Raw genomic sequence first — 23,290 nt, 5'->3', positions numbered from 1 at the left:
TTAGGCTGATAATGCTCAGCAGCAGCTGATATGTCCCCAAAGATTTGTCAGCCTGGAAAAAATTTCCAAAAATATGCAGAACATCCCAGCTAGCCTACATGTTTGGAGGATGCCATTAACTAGCTCTGGCATATGAGCTAAACATAGCAGTGTTCAATAACAGACTGCTTAGAAGGAAAATGGGAACACTGAGGATGCTGCTGCATGTCAGCACACATGATGAGAAGGCAAAGGTCATTTTGCAAGGCATATAGTGTGAGAGGCAAGGCAGATGACAAGCTCTGATGACTGCATCCTAACACTCAGGACTGTCACAGTCAGTAAAGGTAGATTTGGCAGATGGCAACACATCACAAGAAGCAGTACATTGCATGAGAATGAACTTCCGAGTATCATTTAAAAGGACTGCTACTCTTACTCTTGAAAACTAGGATCAATTTACTGAAAAATCGAAAAAGCAGGGTGTCTCTAAAGACTAACCATAATGAATACACCAAAAAGATATACTACTAAGTGGATGTTCAGGAGTAATAGGGTTTTGACAGGAATCTATTTTTACTTTCTCAGCTGCAAACTAGTTTCAAAACATATTTTTTCCCCCCCACAAGACACAAATAGTATAAGATCAGTCTTTGTAAGAAAAATAAATTGCAATTTTATAGAACAATGCCAGATTAACAATTATTTATTTAAATTCATTGTTAAAATTACATTTGAATTATGCAGCTAATTGACAAAACAATCTGAAAATCCTGAACTATGGAAAATCCTAAACACATGGAAATTATAACAGACAACTTTTAAAAATTCAGTTGGGCAACTGCATTAAATATAATCAATGATCACAGAGAAAAACTAGTAAGAAAAAAACTGTAAAATATAATAGCCTTAAATCTAGTTATTCATACCTTTTATAATGTGTTATCAGTAGTTTATTTTAAAAAAAGTACTTTGTAAAACTTTGCTGCATACCTATATACCTTTCTAAATTTGAGGCTGTTTCTTTGAAATAATAATTCTTTGACATGTTGCTTCTGAGGATTTTAAGACTTACAGCTATAGCTTCTCTGATTTTCATTAATGCAGTCAATTGCTTGCATTTAAGACTGCATAAACAAATATTTTTGACAATTAATACATTTTAATTACTTTAAAGCAAAATGAACATCCATAAAAGGTAAATAAATTAACATTTAATTATGGAAATTTGCTATTGATTACTACAAATTGCTTCTAGAATGGGCATGTTCTTTTATTACTCTTAAGTATTGCAATTAAGATTTTTACATGTTAATTAGAATTGTTTTGGCATGGAAATTTCCACCCCTCTCTCTCTCTCAAAGCAGGTATGCACACCCACTCTTAAATTTTTTTCTGTCATCTAGTATATGTAAATAAGGAAAAGGACAACGTAGAGTACTTTGAAATAAAAAGGGGCATAATTCTATAAAGTAAAATGATCTTAAAACCAAATTAGAATTTTTTTTTCTTTTACAGCATTAAATATCTCAGCCAGAAACAGGAAGATTGAAACACGCAGGCCATATCTCAGAAAAATAATGAAAATATCTAAGAAGTAATATGTAGATTTCTAAAATCATAGGCAGTGTGATTAAGTAAAGAAATTATTAAAGATAAAYAGCCTAGATTTTAACTTAAGGTGTGAAAAGTAAAATACCCTAATGTGAAGAGAATTCCCTGGTTTGTTTCCCAATGAATAGTTCTGTCCATATGCCAGCTACTGCTGTTCTATTGTTGCTTTAATTGTCCATACGGTTTTATCTTTTGTAGCCACTCCAATGTGTAAATCTTTAAATATTTCTCAGGAAACTTGTTAGAGGCTGGATGTTGAATTCCATCACTGAGAGAGTTTCAGTCTTACAGCAAACTGTAGGTTAGTGAGATTCTTCTCTTCTTAAACTACAGTGGGAAACTCACAAGCCCGGAGACTGAATAAGGCCTGCAACTTTATTTCATGTCACTTGGGATCATATCATTTTTTCCTTCTACATTACTTCTGGCTAACACTTAGCTATGCTTTAATTTATGGCCTACCAATGAGTGTGAAAGAGCTATTTGGCCCTCAGTAAGGGAAAGGATATTCCAGGTTTGAGTACATAAAATTTTACTTTGTGCCCTCTTGATTCTTCTATGGAAACTGTGGCTCATTGAAGTGGATGATAACTATTAGGAGCGTACTTACTGCATTGAAATTGGGGAAGAGATTGACTGCTGCTGCAGTGTCCAGAGGAAATGGAAGAAATGGTTTAATATCCAGCGATGGCTGCAAAGGTGGAGCAGGAGGACGCACTAGGGCTGGAAGAGCAGGGCTCTGGCATGTACCACCTACACACAGAAAGAGACAGAAGACATTCAAAAATAATAAGATTACAAATAAACCCTCATAATCAATGCTAAAAAGCCACTATTGGGTCAAACATACATTTTTATTTGACCACAAATTACTGCATTATTGAAAAAGAGTGCAGCTGACTCAATGACTCTTGGTTATAGTTCTTTGCCAGTAATTGCTTCAGGTATCAATCTTTCATTATTTAAAATTAGCTAATAAACCATTTCTCTCCCTGGATTATCTGGAATGACAGCTCAGCCTACATCTGACTTCCCTTTACAACTTCAGCTAGTCTCATTCTGGTACAATTTCAGTGTTGTACTCCAGCCCTATTACTCAGATTCCTTGGGCAAACTTTGCTCCAAAAGAAAAAAACAAAACAACAACAACAACAAACCCAGCTGTTCTGCTCAGCAAAAGTCAAGCCATTTGCAGACTTTTCATTTTTTAATTAAATGCTCACTTATTGAGCTCGCAGCTTCAGAGTCCACCTAAACCTGGCAAACACAACATACCTTGCTGCCTCAGCAGTTGATCAATACAAATCTATTGCAAACACACTATTGAAATAAGAGTTTCAGCAGCCACTGAAATTCTGTTCATCCCTGCACTTCAAAGGGCCCTGACGAACACTCTCCGCTGTTGCAGGAGGTGGAGTTGATTCTTGTAAAGCAGAAAGCTCCTCCCTCCTAACGCCACCAACCACCCGGTCTGTGGGAACATTATGCAAACAAAAAAATCCCCTTGCATACCAGTAAGCAGCTACCTGTTTGCAGCAGACCATGTTTTACTTATTTGTTTGTCCCCTGCCACAGACAGCTGAAAGCTAGAAGGATTCAAGCCCTTTCTCTGCTTCCAGTGTCTCCCATGTTTTGGTTACATTCCAAAACATCAATTCCCTGTTAATTAAAGACTATTTGGATCCTAGGAAACTGTTAAAATATGCCAGTGTTCTTCTAATTCGAGAGGCAGGCAGCAGACTGTAAAAACCTGCTGGTAAGAGTCCAAGAAACATTTAAAAAATGGAAAGGGAGTTTTACCCCACTCATTGAACAGAGAGACAGGCAGACAGACCAACAGAGGGAGAGATCAGAAATCGGTTTCTTTTTTCCTCTCATACATACAGACACTTCATTAGACAAATGGCATACGTTTTTAAGACCTCTAATATAGTCAGAATKATATAGGGAACCTCTCTGTGTTGGCTAGCAAATCTGCTAACCAGGGTTGCAATTTAATGCTTCTAATTGAGGGCTAACAGCACAGGATTTAATTAACCAGTTGTAGCAGGCCATCAGTAGTTCTGCTTCTAGGTATAAAATCAGCTGGAGCCAAGTTTTCAAAGACAGTATTTTTTGCCAACTTTCAGTTCCTCTGTGAAGCATTTCACTAAGTATCATTGAAAGGAAAGCATTATCCACTAGTAAACCAAAGGTATTAGCTTAGGATTCATTCCCATCTCATGCTAGTTTTTGCCCTAGAGCAACCGTTTTCATTGTTGGAGTATTTTCTGCATTTGCCTCAGTGTAAGAGTTTACCAAATCAGACTCTTAAAATGAAGCAGCTAAGGACACAGGCAAGAGAAAAGCAGAAAGTAAAAGTTTTGCTTTCCATAGCTCATTAGAATAAAACCATCAACTATTTAACAATAGTGTAACATTGAATTTTAAGTCAGTAGAATGACCGACCGTAAGTGGGCTAGATGATAAGCCATTGGTTTGGCAATTGCTATGTTCTCACAGAATTATTACAAAAAAAGTGAACAAATAAACTCATCAGAATGATGATATGGTAGTGTTAAACAGGCCACTCTTACTCCTCCTGAACAGGAAAGGCCTATAAAGATGTCTGTTAGATGCTGGAATTACTTAATTTCTCTCATTTAAAGCTTTTACGGAACATGAAAAGAAGCCACACTTAGTGATAAAGGTCTTATTAGAAAGTTTCTAGGTTGCACCTTGTACAGAAGCACACACAAATGCCATGGTGAGCATTAGTCTGGCAACAGCAAAGAAATTAAAACTGATTAAATATCCTCCATCTCACAGATGCAAATGCAAACTGGATTCAGAAATATTGCATGTACTTGGCTCTTAGCAGGAAACCACCTCTTCTAGTGTATTATCTCAGTGCTATGGAGGAAATGTTCAGCCTCACAGGTTCTGACTACCTATAGCAACAGCATTACTATCCCATATGCTTGTGGTATACCATGCCATAAGGGATAAAATAGTTCTTTCTGTGATCCTTTCCTGTCACATGACTAGGCACTCACCCACCTGCCTCTGCCAGCCAGTGCTGCACAAAGTCATCTGGGGACAAGAATATACTTTAAAAGGAAAAACTCAGCCAGCTCTGCAGGACATTGGCTGGGACTCAGAGCCTCTGGAACAGAGTTTAAAATCTACCACAATCCCAGCTACGGTGGCACAGAAAATGAATATATTCAGGATTACAGCTGTTCTCTGTTTTTGCAATAGTGTCAGACATTTCCCTTAATGATGGAGCATGTGATAGGTATCATGAAATTTGAGCTTTCACTTGAAAGAAAAGTGTCTAATTTTTATGGCTGCAATTTTTTTTTTTCCATTTCACAAGTGCAGAGTTGTACTCTAGAATCAGCAACAGAAACTCTGAAGCAATGGCAAGCACTTTTGAGACTCAGCTTAACTGAAAAGCCTTTGGACAATATTTGGGAACGTCAGCATTAACTGCTTCCATTCTAATCCATTAGCAGAGGCATGGAGAAGCGTAGAAGCCCACAGCAGAGAGTTCTTGCAGAGAACTTGTAGAGAAAATCCTTTTGTAAAGAAGAAAATATCAAGGACAGAAATGACAACAAGAAAGGAACACAAGAGAACAGAGAAAGCCAAACTGAAGAGAAAAAAAGAGGGATGTAGTAAAACTCAGAAAGCAAAGTTCCCTCTGTATCTAAGTGATGTCATGTGTGACAACAGCACACTCAGAAAATAGCAGTGATACCTATATGACTTTATAGCAAGACTTAGAGAGGTACTTTTAGTTATCCAGTGTTACTGAACTATCCATTAAGGTTCCTCATGATTGTTTTGCTGTTCTGGCACTTTCTGTACCAAAGGTTTTTGCACAAAGACCTCCACAGCTTTCCCTGTGCAGGTGCAACACTGCTGTCAGCAGAGCAATCCTACTCTGCCAGGAGGCTGCCTACTAAATGTTGAAATATTTGTGTCCTGCTGTAGATCTCTTCCTTAATCATTACTCAGAGGAGAYGGCTTAATGCCATTCTCTTTACAAACCTCCCGTCAGCAGTGGTTGGAGTTTCACTTTGATGAATAAAGTGATGATATTTGCCATTAACTTCTCAGACCTTGGACAGGGTTTGTCCACAGCCTGTGTTTGATGCTCTGTATTATTACCTGAAGTTCAACTAAACATCACTGGCAAAAGCTAGGTGCATGCCTGGCATGACGTAAGAGACACAACAGTTACTCAGAATTAAAGGCAATATAGGCCTAAAGTTGCATTTGATGAGTAGTGTGCTACCATTYCTTAAAATAGGAAGAAACAACTTATTTACTAACTCCAGTTTTACAAGTTTGTGATATTATGCAAAAAGTACCTTTAAAAAGTACCTTTTTAAAGAGTGAGAGTCTTTCACAACATCCAGATCCTGAACTGGAGATGATTGTTCCAGACATCTGGGAAATTCATGTCAATGCTTTGAACTTAATTTTCTTTTGTAAATAGTACAGGAAAAATACAACTTAGAAGCTCAGCAATTAACCGTGTTTGAAGTAGTCATTTGTTCCTTCAATTTTCACACAATTTAAAACACGGGCAAGATAATCTCTTGGCCAGAGGCACTGGCAATACATCCAACGTAAACGTGTGCAAACAAGCTTGAAGAAAAACTTGCCATGAACCTCTGGCCCTTCCTATACCTCACTGAGACAGTTGCTGAGATTCTGAGAAGTTCAAATAACTCCCCCACTCTCAATAAAACTGAGTATTTTTAAAAAAGGATGCAATTTTGTGTCTCCAGTTGGGACTAAACACTTTGCTCTACCACTAGGTAATCTGTTTTGCAACACTTTTACATGAAATCCAGCAGCCAGTGCAGCATTTTGTCCTCAGCATATATAGCCTTCAAGCTGCAGAGCCACGTGTGCCCCATGAGGCCCATGCTCTGTATGGCATATCCTACTCAAGCAGTTCTCATTTTGAAGCCACTGATGTTTTGAACATCATAACTGCAACATCTTTCTTGTCTGTAACCTTAACCAAGGGAAAAAAAATAGAAGCATTCAGATGAAGAGAAGATTCTTGCAGGTTCAGCCTCAAACTGTCCATTCCATAGGGAATTCTCACGCTAGTTTTGTTCAGAGTTCAAACAGTAAATGACATCTTTTCCTCCAATTTTGACTTTAGATACCATGTTTCACTACAGAATTAAGAACAATCTTAAAATGAAAAGTCATTCCAAAATGAAGAAACAAGATTTCTTTAAAAATGGATTTTTTTTTACCTTACCTTATTTTCCTCCCAATTCTTTACAAAAAAATAACACCTTCATGTGGAAAATTTCACTTTCAATGAAATACCATTTTTCTCATGAAATATTTTCTGCCCAGTTAACCTGAGAAATCCCTCAAATCACTGCTAGGTAAAGAGTACATACATTTGTAAGTATTGTCCCTAATTATCTTGATTAAAACAAGCACAAAGATTGAATATGCACCAGGGAAACAAAAGAAAATAGTCATAGAGTGAAGGCATAATAGGGTGGGGTTTTCTTTATGTACTGAATAACAAATAACAAGTTTGCCTCTAGGTTTCTGCAGAAGTTGACGCCCTTATCTCTCAGGTCCTCTACCATATTGCTTAACAATTTGGCAACCCCATATCACTGCATTCTGGGATTTGGCTGTAAAGAAAGATCAGCTACATCTTCCCCTGCATAACCTTTCCTCATGCATAATCCTTTAACTCAACTGCAGATTCAGTTTCCAGAAAAAGAATCACTAGATCTCTTATCAAATAGCCTGTCCTAATGAAATATCCAGCTTGAATTTTGCAGATGCAAATAGTTTACATAGCTTTTGCAATGCATTTTGGAACTTGGAGGTACTATGCAAACTGGACAGAAGCTCTAAACTAATACCCTATTAATCTAAATCTTTTGCAATTCTTCCATCACTATTACCACCATAAACACTGAGTGAAAAAGCAAATCTCTGCAGAATTCTATTTTCATTGTTTCATTACTTTGCAATTTTTTCCTTCTGGCCATGTGTATGGCTTGGGCCCCTAATTCCATTTTCAATACATCAGAGACACCCTTCAATTTCCCTTCCATCCTGGAGTCTGAGTTTGTTTTCAGTATCATAATTTGTTTTTTCCCAGATATGAATATTCCCAGGTATTCCATCCTATCCCGCTTCTCCCAATACTTACATAATAGTATATTCTGGGCCAAAATAATATACATATCTTTTCTCTGCCTTGGCAGAAGCTCCAAGAACCTTTCAGCTGGTCTGATTCTGTGGGAGTAACTGAGAATACTACTGGATTCCATAAAGGTAACTTAAAAAGTTAACTTCAAAAAGGAATCATGAATTTTTATATAGAATCCTAATATCTGCCAGCTCACACCCAATAAGGATTAAAATATATTCTACAGAACCTGAGCCAAAAGAGGAGTTTTTGCCCAGTAAATTTTCAAGAAAACTTTGACTAACTTAAGTATAAAAGTGAAGGCTGGGAGCTCATGTTCCGTCTTATAAAGGCTAAGAAACTTATGTTTGGATAGTTCAAAAACAGTTAGATCTTTAAATTTATTACAAATTTAGTTTGTCAGTGGGGGAATGGAAGCCTGGAGCATATTTGAAAGGATTTGCTTCATAAACAAAATAAAGACATAAGCAATTAAGAACAGTAGGCTAGCCATGATGGATGATGAATTTTTATTTATCAAAAATAGTAGATACCACACTTAGGGCTTCAGAAAATCTGAAAAAATAAGAAATTTAAAGACATCCAAAGACAAAAGAATAACATTCTTTGGCATATAACATTGATCAGGGGATATGAATTGTAAATCTGGCTCTCAAGAATATTCTAGGTTAATATAATTTGTCAAGACATACAACTGCTAGATGACTCCCTCTTATCACTCCACTTTTGCAACAGATGTTTTTTTAGAAAGTGAAGAATTGTCACTTTAAAGATAAATTCAATTCCATAATAAATAATACCAGTGAGCTAACCTGAAATGGCAAAATAGTCTTCACCTAATCACAAAACACCCTTTTTATTACTACTACTAGTTAAGTAGTATTACCTAAGTATCTAAAATATACACCACCTAGGTATACAGAATGTTAGTTAACATGCAAACTGAACATATTATGTGCATAAATGGATACACTTTTTAATCTTAAATATTTAATTTTAATAGGCTACATTTGTCCCCCATAATATTCCCCATAGACTGAAAGGAAGTTCTGTGGGACCAAGTAACACGATGCCTGTTGAGAATTTATTGTTCAGCAAATCTTGGTTTTGACCATTTATAGTGTTACAACTCAGTTCCTTGTGAATAATTTTGGGTTTCTTTTTCTTTTTTTTTTCTTTTTTAGAGAAGGGAGAATGAGGAGCTTAAGACTAAGTGCTTTTGACTCCTGTCTTGTTCATGGACTTTTTCTGGAGAGTGTTTTCATTACATAATAATCTCAGAAATATTTTGAAAATGAGGATATCCACATATAAACATAATATTATTTCATACAATCCCTCTTAGTTTCAGAAAAATGTAAAATAAAAAATCAAAACAATATTTGATATTTGACACCCACTAAAAAGGACAAACTCCCAAAACTGGGTTCCAACCACACCAGCTTCTCTCCTGCTGACTCTCCTGAGACAACTTGAGGTTCAAGTACACTATGTGGCAATACAAGCTCTTTCATAGGTTTTGCTGTTAGTAATGTTAACAGTTGCTAGTTACTTTGAAGAGGATGAATGCAACAGTGTCTCAGCTGTGGAGCTCTGTGAGTAATCGATTTTTCAGTTCACTGGCCAAACCAAAAAATAAAAACAATTAGGGAAAAAAATCATTGTGTCAGCTGAAACACTTCTTTCACCCCAAATGAAATTCTTTAGTTTGCCCACGGATACTTAACCCCTTTAATTATTTAAATTTTGTCAAACTTCAAACATCAAAACCAAACAGGCAACTCAAAACTACTCGTTACAAAATATTTTTGCATTTTCTAATTTTTCCCACCCCCCCCCTTTTTTTTTTAACTAAAACTCTTCCAATCTGGCACAAATCAGTACCCACTATTCTTTTATAGAGTGCTTTTTTCAGCACATCTACTATTCATCTGGAACATTTGATTCASCTCTGGTCACTTGCTGCTATTCAAAGCATTATTTTGTCTAGAGACTATATTTATTCTGTGATTCTTGCAAAGTGAGTTAGTTTAGAAAAAGTATGAGTTCTTTTTTTATTATTATATTAGTTTTAACAGCCTGTGGCTATGCATCATATCCTTTTTTTTTTTTTTAACTCTTTTCTCTCACATTTACACCATTTTGAAAAATGCAAAATTATATATTCTAATACAAATATTTTGACTGAAAATTGTACTCCTTTTTATACCTAAAGGAGTACATTTTTTGTTTGGTTGTGTGGAAACCTATAAATCTATTGTTATGATGCAGGGTTGGGAAAATGCAAAGACAAATTTGCATGTATATTCTGATGTCTGTTATCTCTTTTCATGATTCTCCTTACTTTTGATAAACAAGTTCAGGCTCCCACTTCCCGGTTGCTGCCTTCTTTCCCCCTACTCCCCTGCCATTATCCATTTGCATTAGTAAAAAGATGGGCCTGAGTTACAGGTGATAAAGTCCAGCCTGTCTGAATAGGATCAAAGAGCACAGCAGTGTGCAGGCCTTGCACTCCTCAGGTCATAAGGAAACTAATGCTGTAGCCTCCATGAACCCCATAATGTATTATTTCCTCCTCCCCTACCTTATCTACCATATGCTATGGCCCACAGAAAACACTTTATCAATAATAAGCATTTTTAATTGAGTAAAGTCTACTGAAAAAAATGATCTGAACCTCACTACTTAATGCTGTCTAACCATGAATTCCACTAACTCACTACAGACAACATCTTCCATGGATTACAAATTGCATAAGGGCAGCAGCTAAGCTTTTTATTTTAGCAATGGGGGCATGACTTACCGAATTGAGCTCTTCAGAATCCTTTGAGGTTTTATTACAGTTGGTCAGGCAATTTTGGATGATTATTTCCCCATTGGAAGCTGTCGGATTACTGAAAATGAAATTATCCAGAGCAAATGTTCCACTTTCTGTAAAGTGACTGTCTCCATTGGAGGGAAACAACGGGAGATTGGCCCGTTTGGCCACCTTGCATTTTATCAGCTGACAACATCAAGTACCAGCCAAGCCAGCTACCGGGGAATCAGAAACCCCAAGACTGCTTGCATCGTGGCTTTGAAGAAAACCAAGAAGCAAAATGCTCGTGATGAATGCACGCATGTTCAGGTTCTCTACACTTTTCAGCAAATGAAGACGTTTTCCCATAGTGCTAGCCTGATTCCAACATTATTGATCAGCACACTCAGGATCTCTCCTAACCAGCAGGTCAGCGTGCATGGTTGGTTTCTTCTGATAGAGAACAGCTAGACCTTATTAGATCTAACCAATAAGAGGCCCAGCAAAAATATTGTTATAAACTAAATGGACCTAAGTATTGAATCACAGGGAGATAGCTGTTGAAAGGCATTGAGAGTTACCCCACAGTGTGCTCCTCTGCGGTCATGCTCTCCCAAAAGATCCTAACCACAAAGACTTAAAAATAAACCACAAATAAATAAATAAATAAATAAAGTAAAATGCAAGCATCAGCCAAGTATTATGAAAATCTCATTAATTTCAAAGCTTTACACTTTTTGACATTTACAAAATCTTTGACCTGGCATATTCTGTGGTTGGATTTTTCTGATGTTTTTAAAAAGGTCATGTTTATGGTATAATGAGCACAGATTTGCAAGGGTTATTAATCAGAAGAACACTGTATTGCAAACAGATTTTCAAATAATTTTTCATTTTTTATGATGCATGTATTAGCTATTTTAAAAGCCCTATTTTTCAAGAGCATGCTTGGGAGAAAAAAAACAATTAACTTCTCATGTCTTTATCTTAAATGAAACAAGCATACAACTGAGACAAATATATGATTAATACCATGAAATGGACACAATCCACTAGCAAACTCTGACTATAAGAGTAGCAGCAATGTGCAGCAATGTCCCTTACATTTAGCAATAGGAGAGCTTGATACTAACAAGTTTTATTAATTATCCACTGAAAGCAGTTTTAACACATTTTTAGCTGCATAGTGCAAGGGTAGGGGAAACTTAATGCCCATAATTATTGCATGCTTCCAGAGCAAAACTTTGCTCTTGTGCTAGCAGCCCAACTTCTGTCATTTTATTGAATAATGGGTAGATAGACTTGAGAAGTCACTGACTTAGGAAAAGGATGACAGAGTTCAAGTCAAGGGAGTGAAGTCTACGCAGGTCAATGCCAGCTCCATGAAGAGAGAGGGAGACAGAGGGGTGCAGAGAGAAAACAGTGATGGAAAGTCCAGGGTTATGCAGATGCATTTGGCTGTTGCTCTTTCTGTAAGACCACCGGTAGCACACAAGGAACGTGACAGTTGTCCTGTGAATCTACGCCAGTGCTGCATGGACTGGGGCAAGGTTCCCCCTGAATTAACATCACAGAGTTTTTGTAAGGCTCAAGCCCAGCCCATGTGTACATACATAACAAAAAATGTACAGAATACATATTGATATAAAGCAGTATTTTTCCATGCATAAAGACATAAATGTTTACATAATACTTTAAAAACTATTACAGTCTCAGAATTTTGATTCACAGAAAACACGGTCCATCTATAAGTTTAAACTTAGTAGGTTTATGGTCTACTCTAGTAGGCAAAAGAATAAATGGTATCATTTCTTGCTGAACTTTACTGGGAAGAAAAAGTAAAGTGGAAGAAAAAGTATGAGATTTACAAATGGATAATGAGAACAGCCACAGATATGTTAGACAGCAGTGAGATTTAAAGAATAAAATATCATAGGCTCTTGGGCATAAAGCACTATTCAGTTTATGGTGGCTTGAAGGTACTTGTTAAGATAAATTATATATTATTCTATCATTTGTTCCTACATGCATTCCTAAATTAAAAATATTTCAGGCTATTTGACTGAAGAACTTTTCCCATCAATATGCACTCTGAATGATGTATCCGGAGTTCCAAAAGAAAAGTAACCCAAATCAGTAAACATGAATATCTTTCATACTATCCTGTCTCAGCATTTAAGACCAGAAAAAATAATTAGATCATGTGGTCTGATCATCTCTAAATCCCAACCCATTATTTTTCATAAACCCTTGACTATACTTCAATGAAACTAAACCATTTCAGTCCACAGGAGATAGAGCTGTCTGTGAAAAAACAAGAGCCTGAGGCTCTATCTGCGACCAAGACTTTCTGGAAAGAAACTAGTGAAACAATGAACTTCTCCTAGCAGGCAATCTATGCTTTATATTAAGAAGGAAGGCAAAGAAAAACAGATAGTTATTGGCAGTCTGCTGTCCCACAGAGATGAGGGAAAAGAGGGATGAAATGTTTAGTTAATTGGTAAGTTTGACCCTTAATAAAAGAGTTTTGCGCCACCTCAAAGCACTCATGCACTGTTTGCAGTAATGACTGATCTCTGGACTTTCATCAGAAGGCAATACAGAAATAAATAAAAAAATTAATTGGCCAATTGCACTCTGGGGGAAGAAAAACCTTCCTAACTCTTGCTAAGATTTGATTAAGGTCATTATCTTCAGCATTACGCAGTTCAGGCCAGTGTACATCATACTGTCCCACTGAGATGTGACAGGACAGGTTGCTTTGTTGCCCCACTGCCCATAGCTGAAGGTTAACTACAGCTACTGCAAGGTAACAAGTTGGGTGTGCACGTAAGAGAAAAGCACACACACTGACAAGAGAGCAGTCCTTTAGTGTGATGAAGTCCGTTTAATTCACCAAGTATTGCTATTTGTCACCAACTTTCTTAAGATCTTTGTTTTGTCATACTGAACAACACGTGCCATTCTTCATTTGTCTGACGAAGATGTGGGATGCAAATGATTAGCAGCTTCCAGACTGTGGTACTGAGTTTTGAGTTTAGCAAGGGATCAAGCACAAAAGGACAGCAGGTGCTGATGGAGCACAAAACCCTCAAGAAGTTAAGGGCAAGCTGTTTGCATCAAGTCTGGGAGGGGGAAACATGGAGCGGAGAGAAAGGGAAGCTAAGTGGAAGTAAGAAGGCAAAAGGGAGAGCCAGAATGGAAATAAAAGAATGGGATGATGGAAATCAATGGAACAAATTTGAACCCTGGCCAGAATCATTTTAAACAGATGTTTTATGGAAATTCTATATCCAGCCACAGATTTAGCTTTAATAAAGTTTAAGTAGGACACACTAAAGTAGGAGACTTAAAGATAAAATCATTAACTCTTAATGGGTTATTTTGCATTTTACAAAAYTACTATTTTTAGCAGCATTTGAACGCAGCAATAGATGTATTGTATTGTGTAGATACAATATCTGCATTGTATCTAGAAAACACTAACATCATTGGTAAAATTATTTATTGCAATCACACACTGTTCCTGTGCAGTTCAAATTTAAAGGAGGCTTGGCTTTTTGTTTTTTGTTTTTGTTTTTTTTTAATACAGAGATAAATATGTGCCATATTACATGCTGGAAAACAGCTTCTAGGTTTTAATTCACAGTAGAACCCCATGAATAAATGTTTACATTTCCTTCCAAAAACTGTGGAACTGTGCCTCTATACACTGAGCTATCATCAAGAAAACAGCTACTCCATAAAGTAGCAAATTTTTATATTCAAAATGTATAAGCAAAAAAATCCACCAAGATACAATTTATCAGATAAAGATATATAGGAAAGTTTTATTAGGAACAGTGAAGAAAACACTGGTTTTCCCAACTCTCACAGAGATCAAAGGTGAGCATATTTTATACAGTGCTCTGTAAGAGCATCAACCTGTATATACTAATGCAGTAGAGGTGGAATCAAATCCAACTTCCAGTTGACTGTCCCTACAAATCAGAACAGAGGAATGGAGAAGAAAGTGAAGACTGTTAAAGACATCTGTATGAGGTGTTCCTGCAAACGTAAGGCACCAGTGAGTTCCCCCTGATCTCTACAGTGGCCGACTCGAGCATCAGAGCTCAGAGCCAGCACATCGAAATCTGATTCTTGGTGAGATTCCATAAATGTTCACATTTGAGTTACCCTTTAGCTGCCAAAAAAAAAAAAAAAAAGAAGAAGTATAAATTCCAAAGGCACAAGCCTCACATCTTGATAATGTGAAACTGCACAAGCAGGATACCTTCATTCTCAGTAATGGACCCAAGCCAACACCCTTCTGTGGAAGGGAACAACAAAACAAATCAGACTATTCTGAATTCACTTTTATAAAGCTGTTTCTGCCTTCCCTGTCATAGCAAAGCACTCTGAAACCATGCTTTATGCCAGAAAGAAACAAGAATCCCACCTTCCTTGTATGAGGCTTTGGCATTTGCACGATGCCTCTGCAATCACAGAGCTATGGGTTACTAATTGTAACTCTTTCTCCACAGCATTTTGGCTGATACTTTGCTTCAAGATGTCATTGCTTGTGATTAGAAGAGGGAAGGAGGACACTGTCAAATTGAACTTTTTTCTGTGTTGCAAATTTCTGTCACAACTTGATTTTGTCTTCTCTGTGCATCTATATGCATAGTTACACTCATGTCTAGTTATTATGGAAGCAAATCTTTATAAAAGTTTAAAAATTGATAGTGAAAATTAAGATAATAGATTTTAATAAAAATCTTACTAAAATAAAAAAATTAATAAAAATTAAGAAAGAGAAAAAGAAAAATCTTAACAAAAACTGAGATATGCATGTTTATCAAAGGCCCACATTGAAGTCTGCTCTGTAACTCTCCACAGCCTCATGGAAATGTCCTAACAGTCGGGCTGTTGACTACCTAGGGATACTCGCACAATAATCTCTTTTTGGAGTGGTTTAGCTTTGGGTAAATACCTCCTTCACTTCATGAAGGAATTTAGCTTGGGTTTCCAGCATTCCACAAAAATCCCCTAACCATGGGGCTGGTGTCTTTCTGGGAAAGTGAATATATATATATATTTTATTAAGTGGAAAAGTTCTAAAAAAATGATTATTTGTAAAGAAGGGATATGGAAACTTTAATTTTGGCAAGTCTACACCTGTCTGAGCTTCAGCTTGAGGTTTACTGCCCCTCTCTTGTCATCTGTGGAAATGCTGGAATGTCCTGTTTTTATATCTCTGTGTAAAACATGCCTGCAATTTCAAAAAAGTTTATGAAGCAAAGAAAATTACCTCCCAGAATTCTTTACAGGTGGGGGGAAAGCATCACGGGTTTTGCAGAGAAGACGCAAAGGACAAAAGAAAATTTTCCAGAAACGCAGGCACATCAGGCCCAATCTATGTAATCCATAACATGTTGGATGCTCCAGGCTGCATCCAGGGAAATAGATAAAGGCACATCCTCCACAGATATAATGAATGGGAATCCCTGTCCCTGGCTAATATAAATTGTGCTTGTTGGTGGGTAATTCTATTGATTACACTCCAGTTACATTTACACACATACATGTAACAGTTTTCAGTAAAGTAGCTTAAACTATTGGTTAAAGACTACAGACACCATAAAGTACTTATAGAGCTATAGGCTATATGATTTAGCTATGATTTTCTGGCTTTCCTGTATCTTACCCAGATCATTCTATCTGGTGGCATAAAACTATTCTGTGATGAATTCACGTTATTATTCATCCCATTCAGAACTTTTTCCTCACCCAGTAAAGCATGAGCAATTTTCATAGATTCTGACACAGATTTTGTCATAAGGTTCTCTGAGTTGATCACACACCCCACAATTGTAAAGAACAGACTGTAGCACAGTATCTCGTGTATCTTTGGTTACACTTTTATAGGGCAGAAGGTGGCAAGGCATGGCCTTGCCGCTACGCTCAGCATACTAATGTGCAGAATTCACTGATGGCTAGGTATGTCAAAGCATGGTGGAAGGGACAGATACTATTTATCTGCATTTTTATACAGGCCAGGAACAGCCTAAAGCCATCTCTGAAGAAAGAGGTGTATGACAAGAACTCAAGTAATAATACCTTTCCTATCCTGCTCTTGAGCCAGCCTAGCTATGTTCTGGTCCTCCATCAAGGCATCCTGTAATGTTACAGTCCCTGTCCCAGGAAGTAAACAAAGGAAAGATATACAAAATTATTAAACAGCCATTTTAGGGAGCTCCCTTTTTGCTCATGCAATCACACTATTCAGAATATTTATTTATACACCCATATAGCTTTGAAAAGTTCACTTTGTGAGTATTGAAAACTCAAGTTAGACGTGCACTGATTTTTCCTTGGGAGCTATTCATGGACTAGAATTCATCATTTCTTGAAGTAACTATAAATAAACCATATCTAGAAACAGGCATGATATAAAAACAACCTTCCTTTCCCCTCCCCACCCCCTCAAAAAGAAGATTTCAATTCATTCCTTTCAAAGACTATCTTTCATCTATTTCCTTATTAAAGTGCTGTAAAAATCAAGTCTAGGGAATAACATACTAAAACTGTCACTCCACAGCAAAAAGAAAGTCTCAGTTGACATGTTTTATTTTATTTTAAAGTCTTGCTGTGCTAGAAAGACAAAACAAAACAGAAGAACTAACTTTGATTCTGCTAGGTAGCAGTTATTTGAGAGATACTAAGGTCAATGCTTTTATTTGGAAGGCATTATAACCAGGCCTTGTAACCACAATACAATAGAACACAGTACCAAGAAAGAGGAGAAAAAAAAACCCTATCCAGACTTTTCTGATAATCCATGTAGACCACAAGGATCAGAATCATGCATTTTTATAATACAAAGTCTAGCTATTATAATTCCAGATGATACTGGGTATATTTTATAAAAGAAGTATTTGCTTTGATTCTTTAAATTTATTGTATTTCTTTCTTTGAGTATTTGGAGTGAAGCAGGAATAATCATTTGGCTTTTGCATCACATTATTTTATATGCTCCTAATATTTTTCATTATTTTTTCAAATTACAATAGAAAAGTAACCCACTCAATTTAGGCAACAGACATTCATTTAATTGTGGCACTACTGGAGCAAGTCCAGCGAAGGGCTACAAAGATGATTAGGGGACTGGAGCATCTCTCTTATGAGGAAAGGCTGAGAGAGCTGGGCCTGTTTAGCTTGGAGAAGAGAAGGCTGAGAGGAGATCTCATCAATGTGTACAAGTATCTGAAGGGAGGGTGTCAAGAGGATGGAGCCAGACTCTTTTCAGTGGTGCCCAGCAACAGGACGCAAGGCAACGGGCACAAACTGAAACACAGACACTTCCATCTGAACATGAGGAAAAACTTCTTCACTGTGAGGGTGACAGAGCACTGGAACAGGTTGTCCAGAGAGGTTGTGGAGTCTCCTTCTCTGGAGATATTCAAAACACGCCTGGACACGATCCTGTGCAATGTGCTCTAGGTGACCCTGCTTGAGCAGGGGGGTTGGACTAGATGATCTCCAGAGGTCCCTTCCAACCTCAGCGATTCTGTGATTCTGTGAATTGCATATCAAATAGTTCAAGTGATTACTTGATATGTTTTTATTACTGGATATGAGCAAGTCACCCCCTTCCAAACCCTAGCATCTTTGAATTTTAATAAATTGGAAACAGTAATCTGATCAGAAGACCCTTACAATATCTGAGAAGCTACAACAGCAAGGCAAACACAAAGAGCCTGCAATGAAACTCTGTGTTGAGAAGTTGCATCTCTCCCCTCATCCTCTCATCCTTCCATTTCTACTGCTGAGGAATGAAGAGAGCCTAAAACACTCTAATCATCTTTGCTTTCCGTAAAACAGAGGTAATCTCACAATACATTTCCAAGAAAATGAAATTATATTAAACCAGTGAAGTGAGCCAACCAATTGTCAGATTGCTATAAAAATGCAAGGATTTGCTAAGCCACAGACGAACCTCAATCTTGCAAATACTTCTGCATATATTTAACTATTCCAAACCCTGCCATCAATAGAATGACTTATATTCAAAAAGTTAATTCTTTCATAATTCATGAATGGAGAATTAGGGTCTACATCTTATTTGCATGACTTCATCTGACTGAATATTAAAAAGTTCAGTAACAATGAGTTTTAAACAAAAAGAACTGCCATCCTACTAACAAGGAATTAAATCTTTATCAAGGGTGCTCATTTTGAAGGGTGAATCAAAAACCTAAATACTTAACCTGCATCGCCATGTGCAGGAGAGAAGTGAATTATGATTATTTGCATAATCCAGATTTTGGCAGGATTTTCTTTCTTTAAAAAACAAAAAGCAAAACACCAAGATGCACCACCCAGAAAGCAAAACTTAGGGTGAAACTTTAAACATAAAATGAAAATAAAGGCTGTCTGAACATATTGCCATAGATAAAGTGAGAATTACATCTTTTCTTTCTGCTATCGCATCTTTAAAAAAGAAGGGAATTATTACAGAGACAAGAACATATTTCTTAGATCTAGGAATGGCAGTAAAAAATAATAATAAACTTACTGAAAAAGACAGTATCTTGTGGAAAAGAAGCCAATCTCTCCCACAGTATTAATTCCAGGGAATTAAAGAGTTACACTAGGAATTCGTTTGAGCTATAACATTAAAGGCCAAGTATTGCAGCACACTGAATCTGTTTAATTACAGGTATCAGTTTGAACAATGAGGAAATTTTCCATATAAGCCTTTAAGAAATCTGAAACCAAACAGAACTTGCCTGCATAGGGCTGCACTCCACAGCTTAGACTCAGGCCAGGTTCACAAATCTGGAGTCGCATGTAAAAATAAATCACGTGATTCACAGTTGTGTTTGGGTGTGTTAACCCAAAACTCATCAAATTTTAGCAGGTGTGGCCCAAGCCATGACAAAAGTTCAGTTAAGGTTCACACACCCTTCTTCAGCCCCAAACCACTGAAGCTGGCACAGCCACAGTGTCAACAGCATGTCTGAGTTAGGCTGGGACCTTCCACGCTCCCAGACACCAGGTATTTGTAGCTTCAAAGCAGGGATTGTGTTCGCTTTTACACTACAGCAAGATTTGATTCAACATCTACAAAGGGACTCTACAAACCTGTATTTCTGGCTTTTCTGTTTGGTGTGTACTTGGGCAGAATATGTGGTAATCTTGTCTGCATAAAGATAGAATTTAAGTGGGGAGTGTCAGGTTTTCTTTATTATACTCTTCAGACAGCTAAATTATACTTAAAACAGGTTAAGAAGACCTAGAGCACACACAGCTGTTGAGTGTTGCTAAGCAGATTCTGTTGCTACCACACGTAAGAAAAAAAAATCTGCATTTTATTTCTCACTTAACCTACTATTTAAGTTCACAGAAAGCAGTCAAATGACTAAGGTGTTGAGCTACATTTGTATATGCAGTTCCAAAAGTGGCAGAAGTAAAATGGATCTCTATGTCTTGAGTCAAGCATCAATAGTAGTAACAGAGTTGTTGCAATGCACTTACAAAGTTACATGTAAAACAATATTGCAGTGGGGACACAAAACAAAGCAATGCAGAGTTAACATTTAGGTTACCCCAGTGCATTGCTTGACGCTGACTTTTGTATAGCATTACCAAGGTTAAACCCAGTCATGCTACCAAATCTGCAGTCTCAGAGTACCAAGGCTGGTGGAGACCCTAGAACAGCAAAAATAGACTAAAAAAACCAGCATGCCAGTAGTAATAATTCAGAGAATTGAGTGTCCCAGGGTTTGAAGTATATAGGCCACTTGGTCTTGAGAACTTGGTGCCCATCGGAACATCTCCTTCCTGCATAAACGAGACCCTTCAATGTTTCCCTACAATTTCCTCTGCAGAGATGAGCAAGTTGTGATAGCTCTCCTGCTCCAGAACAGCTCCCCTCATTCCTCAGTAGCAAGTGTGACATAGTAGGTAGGGCCACTAATACAAGGACACTATTTAATGCAAAAAACAATTACGTGAGTATAAACTGGATACTACAATGCATAGCCTTTAGGTGGCTGACTCCAAATTACAAATTACGGAAGAAAAGCTCTCTATACAGTGTCAGATAAGAAATAGGAGTTCAACAAGAATGAACTAAAATACTCCAGAAAGCTGTCCTATATTAACCTAATAAAAATGCTCCCATCTATTTTTGGAAATTGCCAGCCTCAATTTGGGCATCTGGAAGGCACCTCCGGTTTCAAAGGGACCAGAACCTAAAATCTTCTCCTTGCACCTCTCTCTATATATATTAAAAGGGGGGGGGGGGGAGGAATCAGAGTTCATTTTTTTCTTTGAATATATAAGTATATTACATACCAATAACACCAGTATAGATGTACTCTCACATGTAGAAATGTAAACAGAAAAACCTCTCTCTAGGGGAGTATAAGACAAAAGTTCCATATCTACATCCCTCATCACTCTTCTGCTAGGGTTTGATACAAGTGCTTATCTTTAAATATTGCTCTTTTTATTTATTGCTCTGCAAAATGCCATTACCAAAAGAGAAAGCCAAATTCCAACTTTTTTTTTTTTTTTCAAGCTGGATCTAATTTAGTCTCCAGTCTTATAGAGGAAACAAAGGTAGATTGTTCCATAAATTTTGTGCCAATATTTCTCTCCAGGACTACCAGAGACAAACATTTAGTACTAGAAAGTACCCTGGTGATAATTTTGCCAAAGCACAAAAACAATGGGGCAAATCAACACCAAGTGCATTTAAAAAAAAAGACATTCCACAGCCTGTGATTTAATTATTATTATTATTTTTTTTTAGAATTGAGCTTTATTCAACTAAATAAAAGGTAAGTCTTTCCTCTAAACTTTATCTCAAGCAGGTCCTTACACCTTTCTATAATGCCATGGCCAATTTCTGAATTCAGTTCAAAGATGTCCAAAGGGGCCTGGGCCCCAGTTTCTATCATATGACTTCAGGATTCGTTCTCTTCATTGAAGACTAGGTAGAAGTTGGCATGAGATATTTCTTGGAGGGCTACCTCCAAAAAACATGCTGAAACAACATGTAAAGTAGGTACACATATATACACCTGAAAGGACTAGAAACCTCAACTTTTTTCAGAGGAAATCTATTTTTTCTTAAATTATTGCTCTTATTTAAACTGCATGGGAAATGAAGTCTTACTAGATATGATTCAGTACAAGATTTTATCTCTTTCCCCCTGAAATTCACCATAAATTTCAAATTCACTATTTTTTATAACAGAATAATGTTACTTGGCCTTCCCAAAATGACACATTCAAAAGTCATTCTAATTACAAATTATAAAGTATCCTTGCCATTAGAAATTCTTATCCATACATATTTTTAATATATGTTCATTCAGCAGCTTCAAGCACACAATTGGAAATGTTAAAAACCTGGCTACTAGAACTGAGCTTCACCCAAGTGCAGCATTTTCTGGCTGAGCTACAACACCCTGGAAATGATAGCTTGGTATGATCTGTGGTCGTAAACTTCAGAGTTCGATGAGGTGATGCTGTAACAAAAACGTTAAGCTCTCTCTGCTTACAGGAAAAAAAAATCTAAAGAATGAACCTCAGCTTTCCTTTACTGCTGCAGTTCTGCTTAACTGGTATAGTGTCTGTCAGCTGGAAAGGAATCACCATAAACTTCTAAACTCTTCATTGAATTGTCCTGATCTCTTTAATGATATTGCCAATAATGTGTCTTAATGAGACAAAAAAGGTGTTTGAGTCCAACAAATCACTTGAGAGGTTGCCTCCTTGAGGCTGAACAGAATTAAAATAGGATTGGTGTGAATTAAGTGATACGATATAACCTGTACCTAATCAGGCAAACACACAAGCCCCCATCCTACACACAAACATGAACTCTTTTCAAATGTAAAATTAAAAAAGACAGTCATGATAGCTTTCAGTTTTTAAAAGAAAGGAAATTGATATGAACTTAGGGTAATACAGAGATAAATTGTTCAGCTGACTTAAGATGACTGTTTCATAGTGTCATTCTTGGTTTTGGTGACTTGGCAAAGGAAATTAGTAATAGTAATAATGACTATACTTCATTTGCAGCTATAGTAAGAATGACTATACTTCTTTTGTAGCTGAGAGGTGCTTGTTGGCTCCTGGCAAAGAGCTTGGTGGTTTTACATCACTTCCTCAAGAACACAAATTAGCATAGCTTTCATTAACACCTCTTCCCCGAGCCTTTATATGGAAGCTAGGAAAGCCCAGATTGGCCCTGGAGCTGATGGAGTCTCCCCCAAAGGTCTGCAGAGCTTCTCCAGCAAGGGGGCACTGGCAGGGCACCTGCTCCTGGGAGGCATCTTCCCCTCGGTGGGGCTCCCCATTGCTAGGCCCCTGCCGTTCAGATGGCCCAATTGTCCATGCTCCCGTTTCCATCACGTTCACTGCCTCTGCTCATGAAGAGATAGGGAACAGCCGTCTGAGCAGGAATTGCCACCCAAAGGGACAAATCCTGTGTCAYGTACTTCCAGCCTGGGGCAGGGCGAGGAGGAAGAGTGTGGTGGGTGATGCCGCTGGCAGCACCAGGGTGCTCCACTCCCAGGGCTCCTGCCCAGGTGGCTGCCAAAGTTTGACCACGCTGCTGAAAATCACTTTAAGACTTTTAAAGAGCATTTAACTCACATTTTAAATTACTGAAGCTATTAAACACAACTGTCACAAATTATTTGACAGTT

General features: G+C 37.3%; 1 protein-coding gene across 1 annotated transcript in view; it reads right to left on the bottom strand.

Moving 5' to 3' along the window:
* ZNF385D (zinc finger protein 385D) overlaps nt 1-23,290 on the bottom strand; it is a 350,278-nt gene that overhangs the window by 129,519 nt on the left and 197,469 nt on the right. Inside the window, exon 2 of the mRNA XM_026065941.1 lies at nt 2,204-2,346. Coding sequence (XP_025921726.1) covers nt 2,204-2,346 — 143 coding nt within the window. The remainder of the gene's footprint in view (nt 1-2,203; nt 2,347-23,290) is intronic.

Source organism: Apteryx rowi, unplaced genomic scaffold, assembly GCF_003343035.1.
Source record: "Apteryx rowi isolate R43461 unplaced genomic scaffold, aptRow1 scaffold_234, whole genome shotgun sequence".
NCBI lineage: Eukaryota > Metazoa > Chordata > Aves > Apterygiformes > Apterygidae > Apteryx > Apteryx rowi.
Note: the sequence above shows the minus strand (reverse complement) of the source record. Positions and strands in the feature narration are given on the sequence as shown.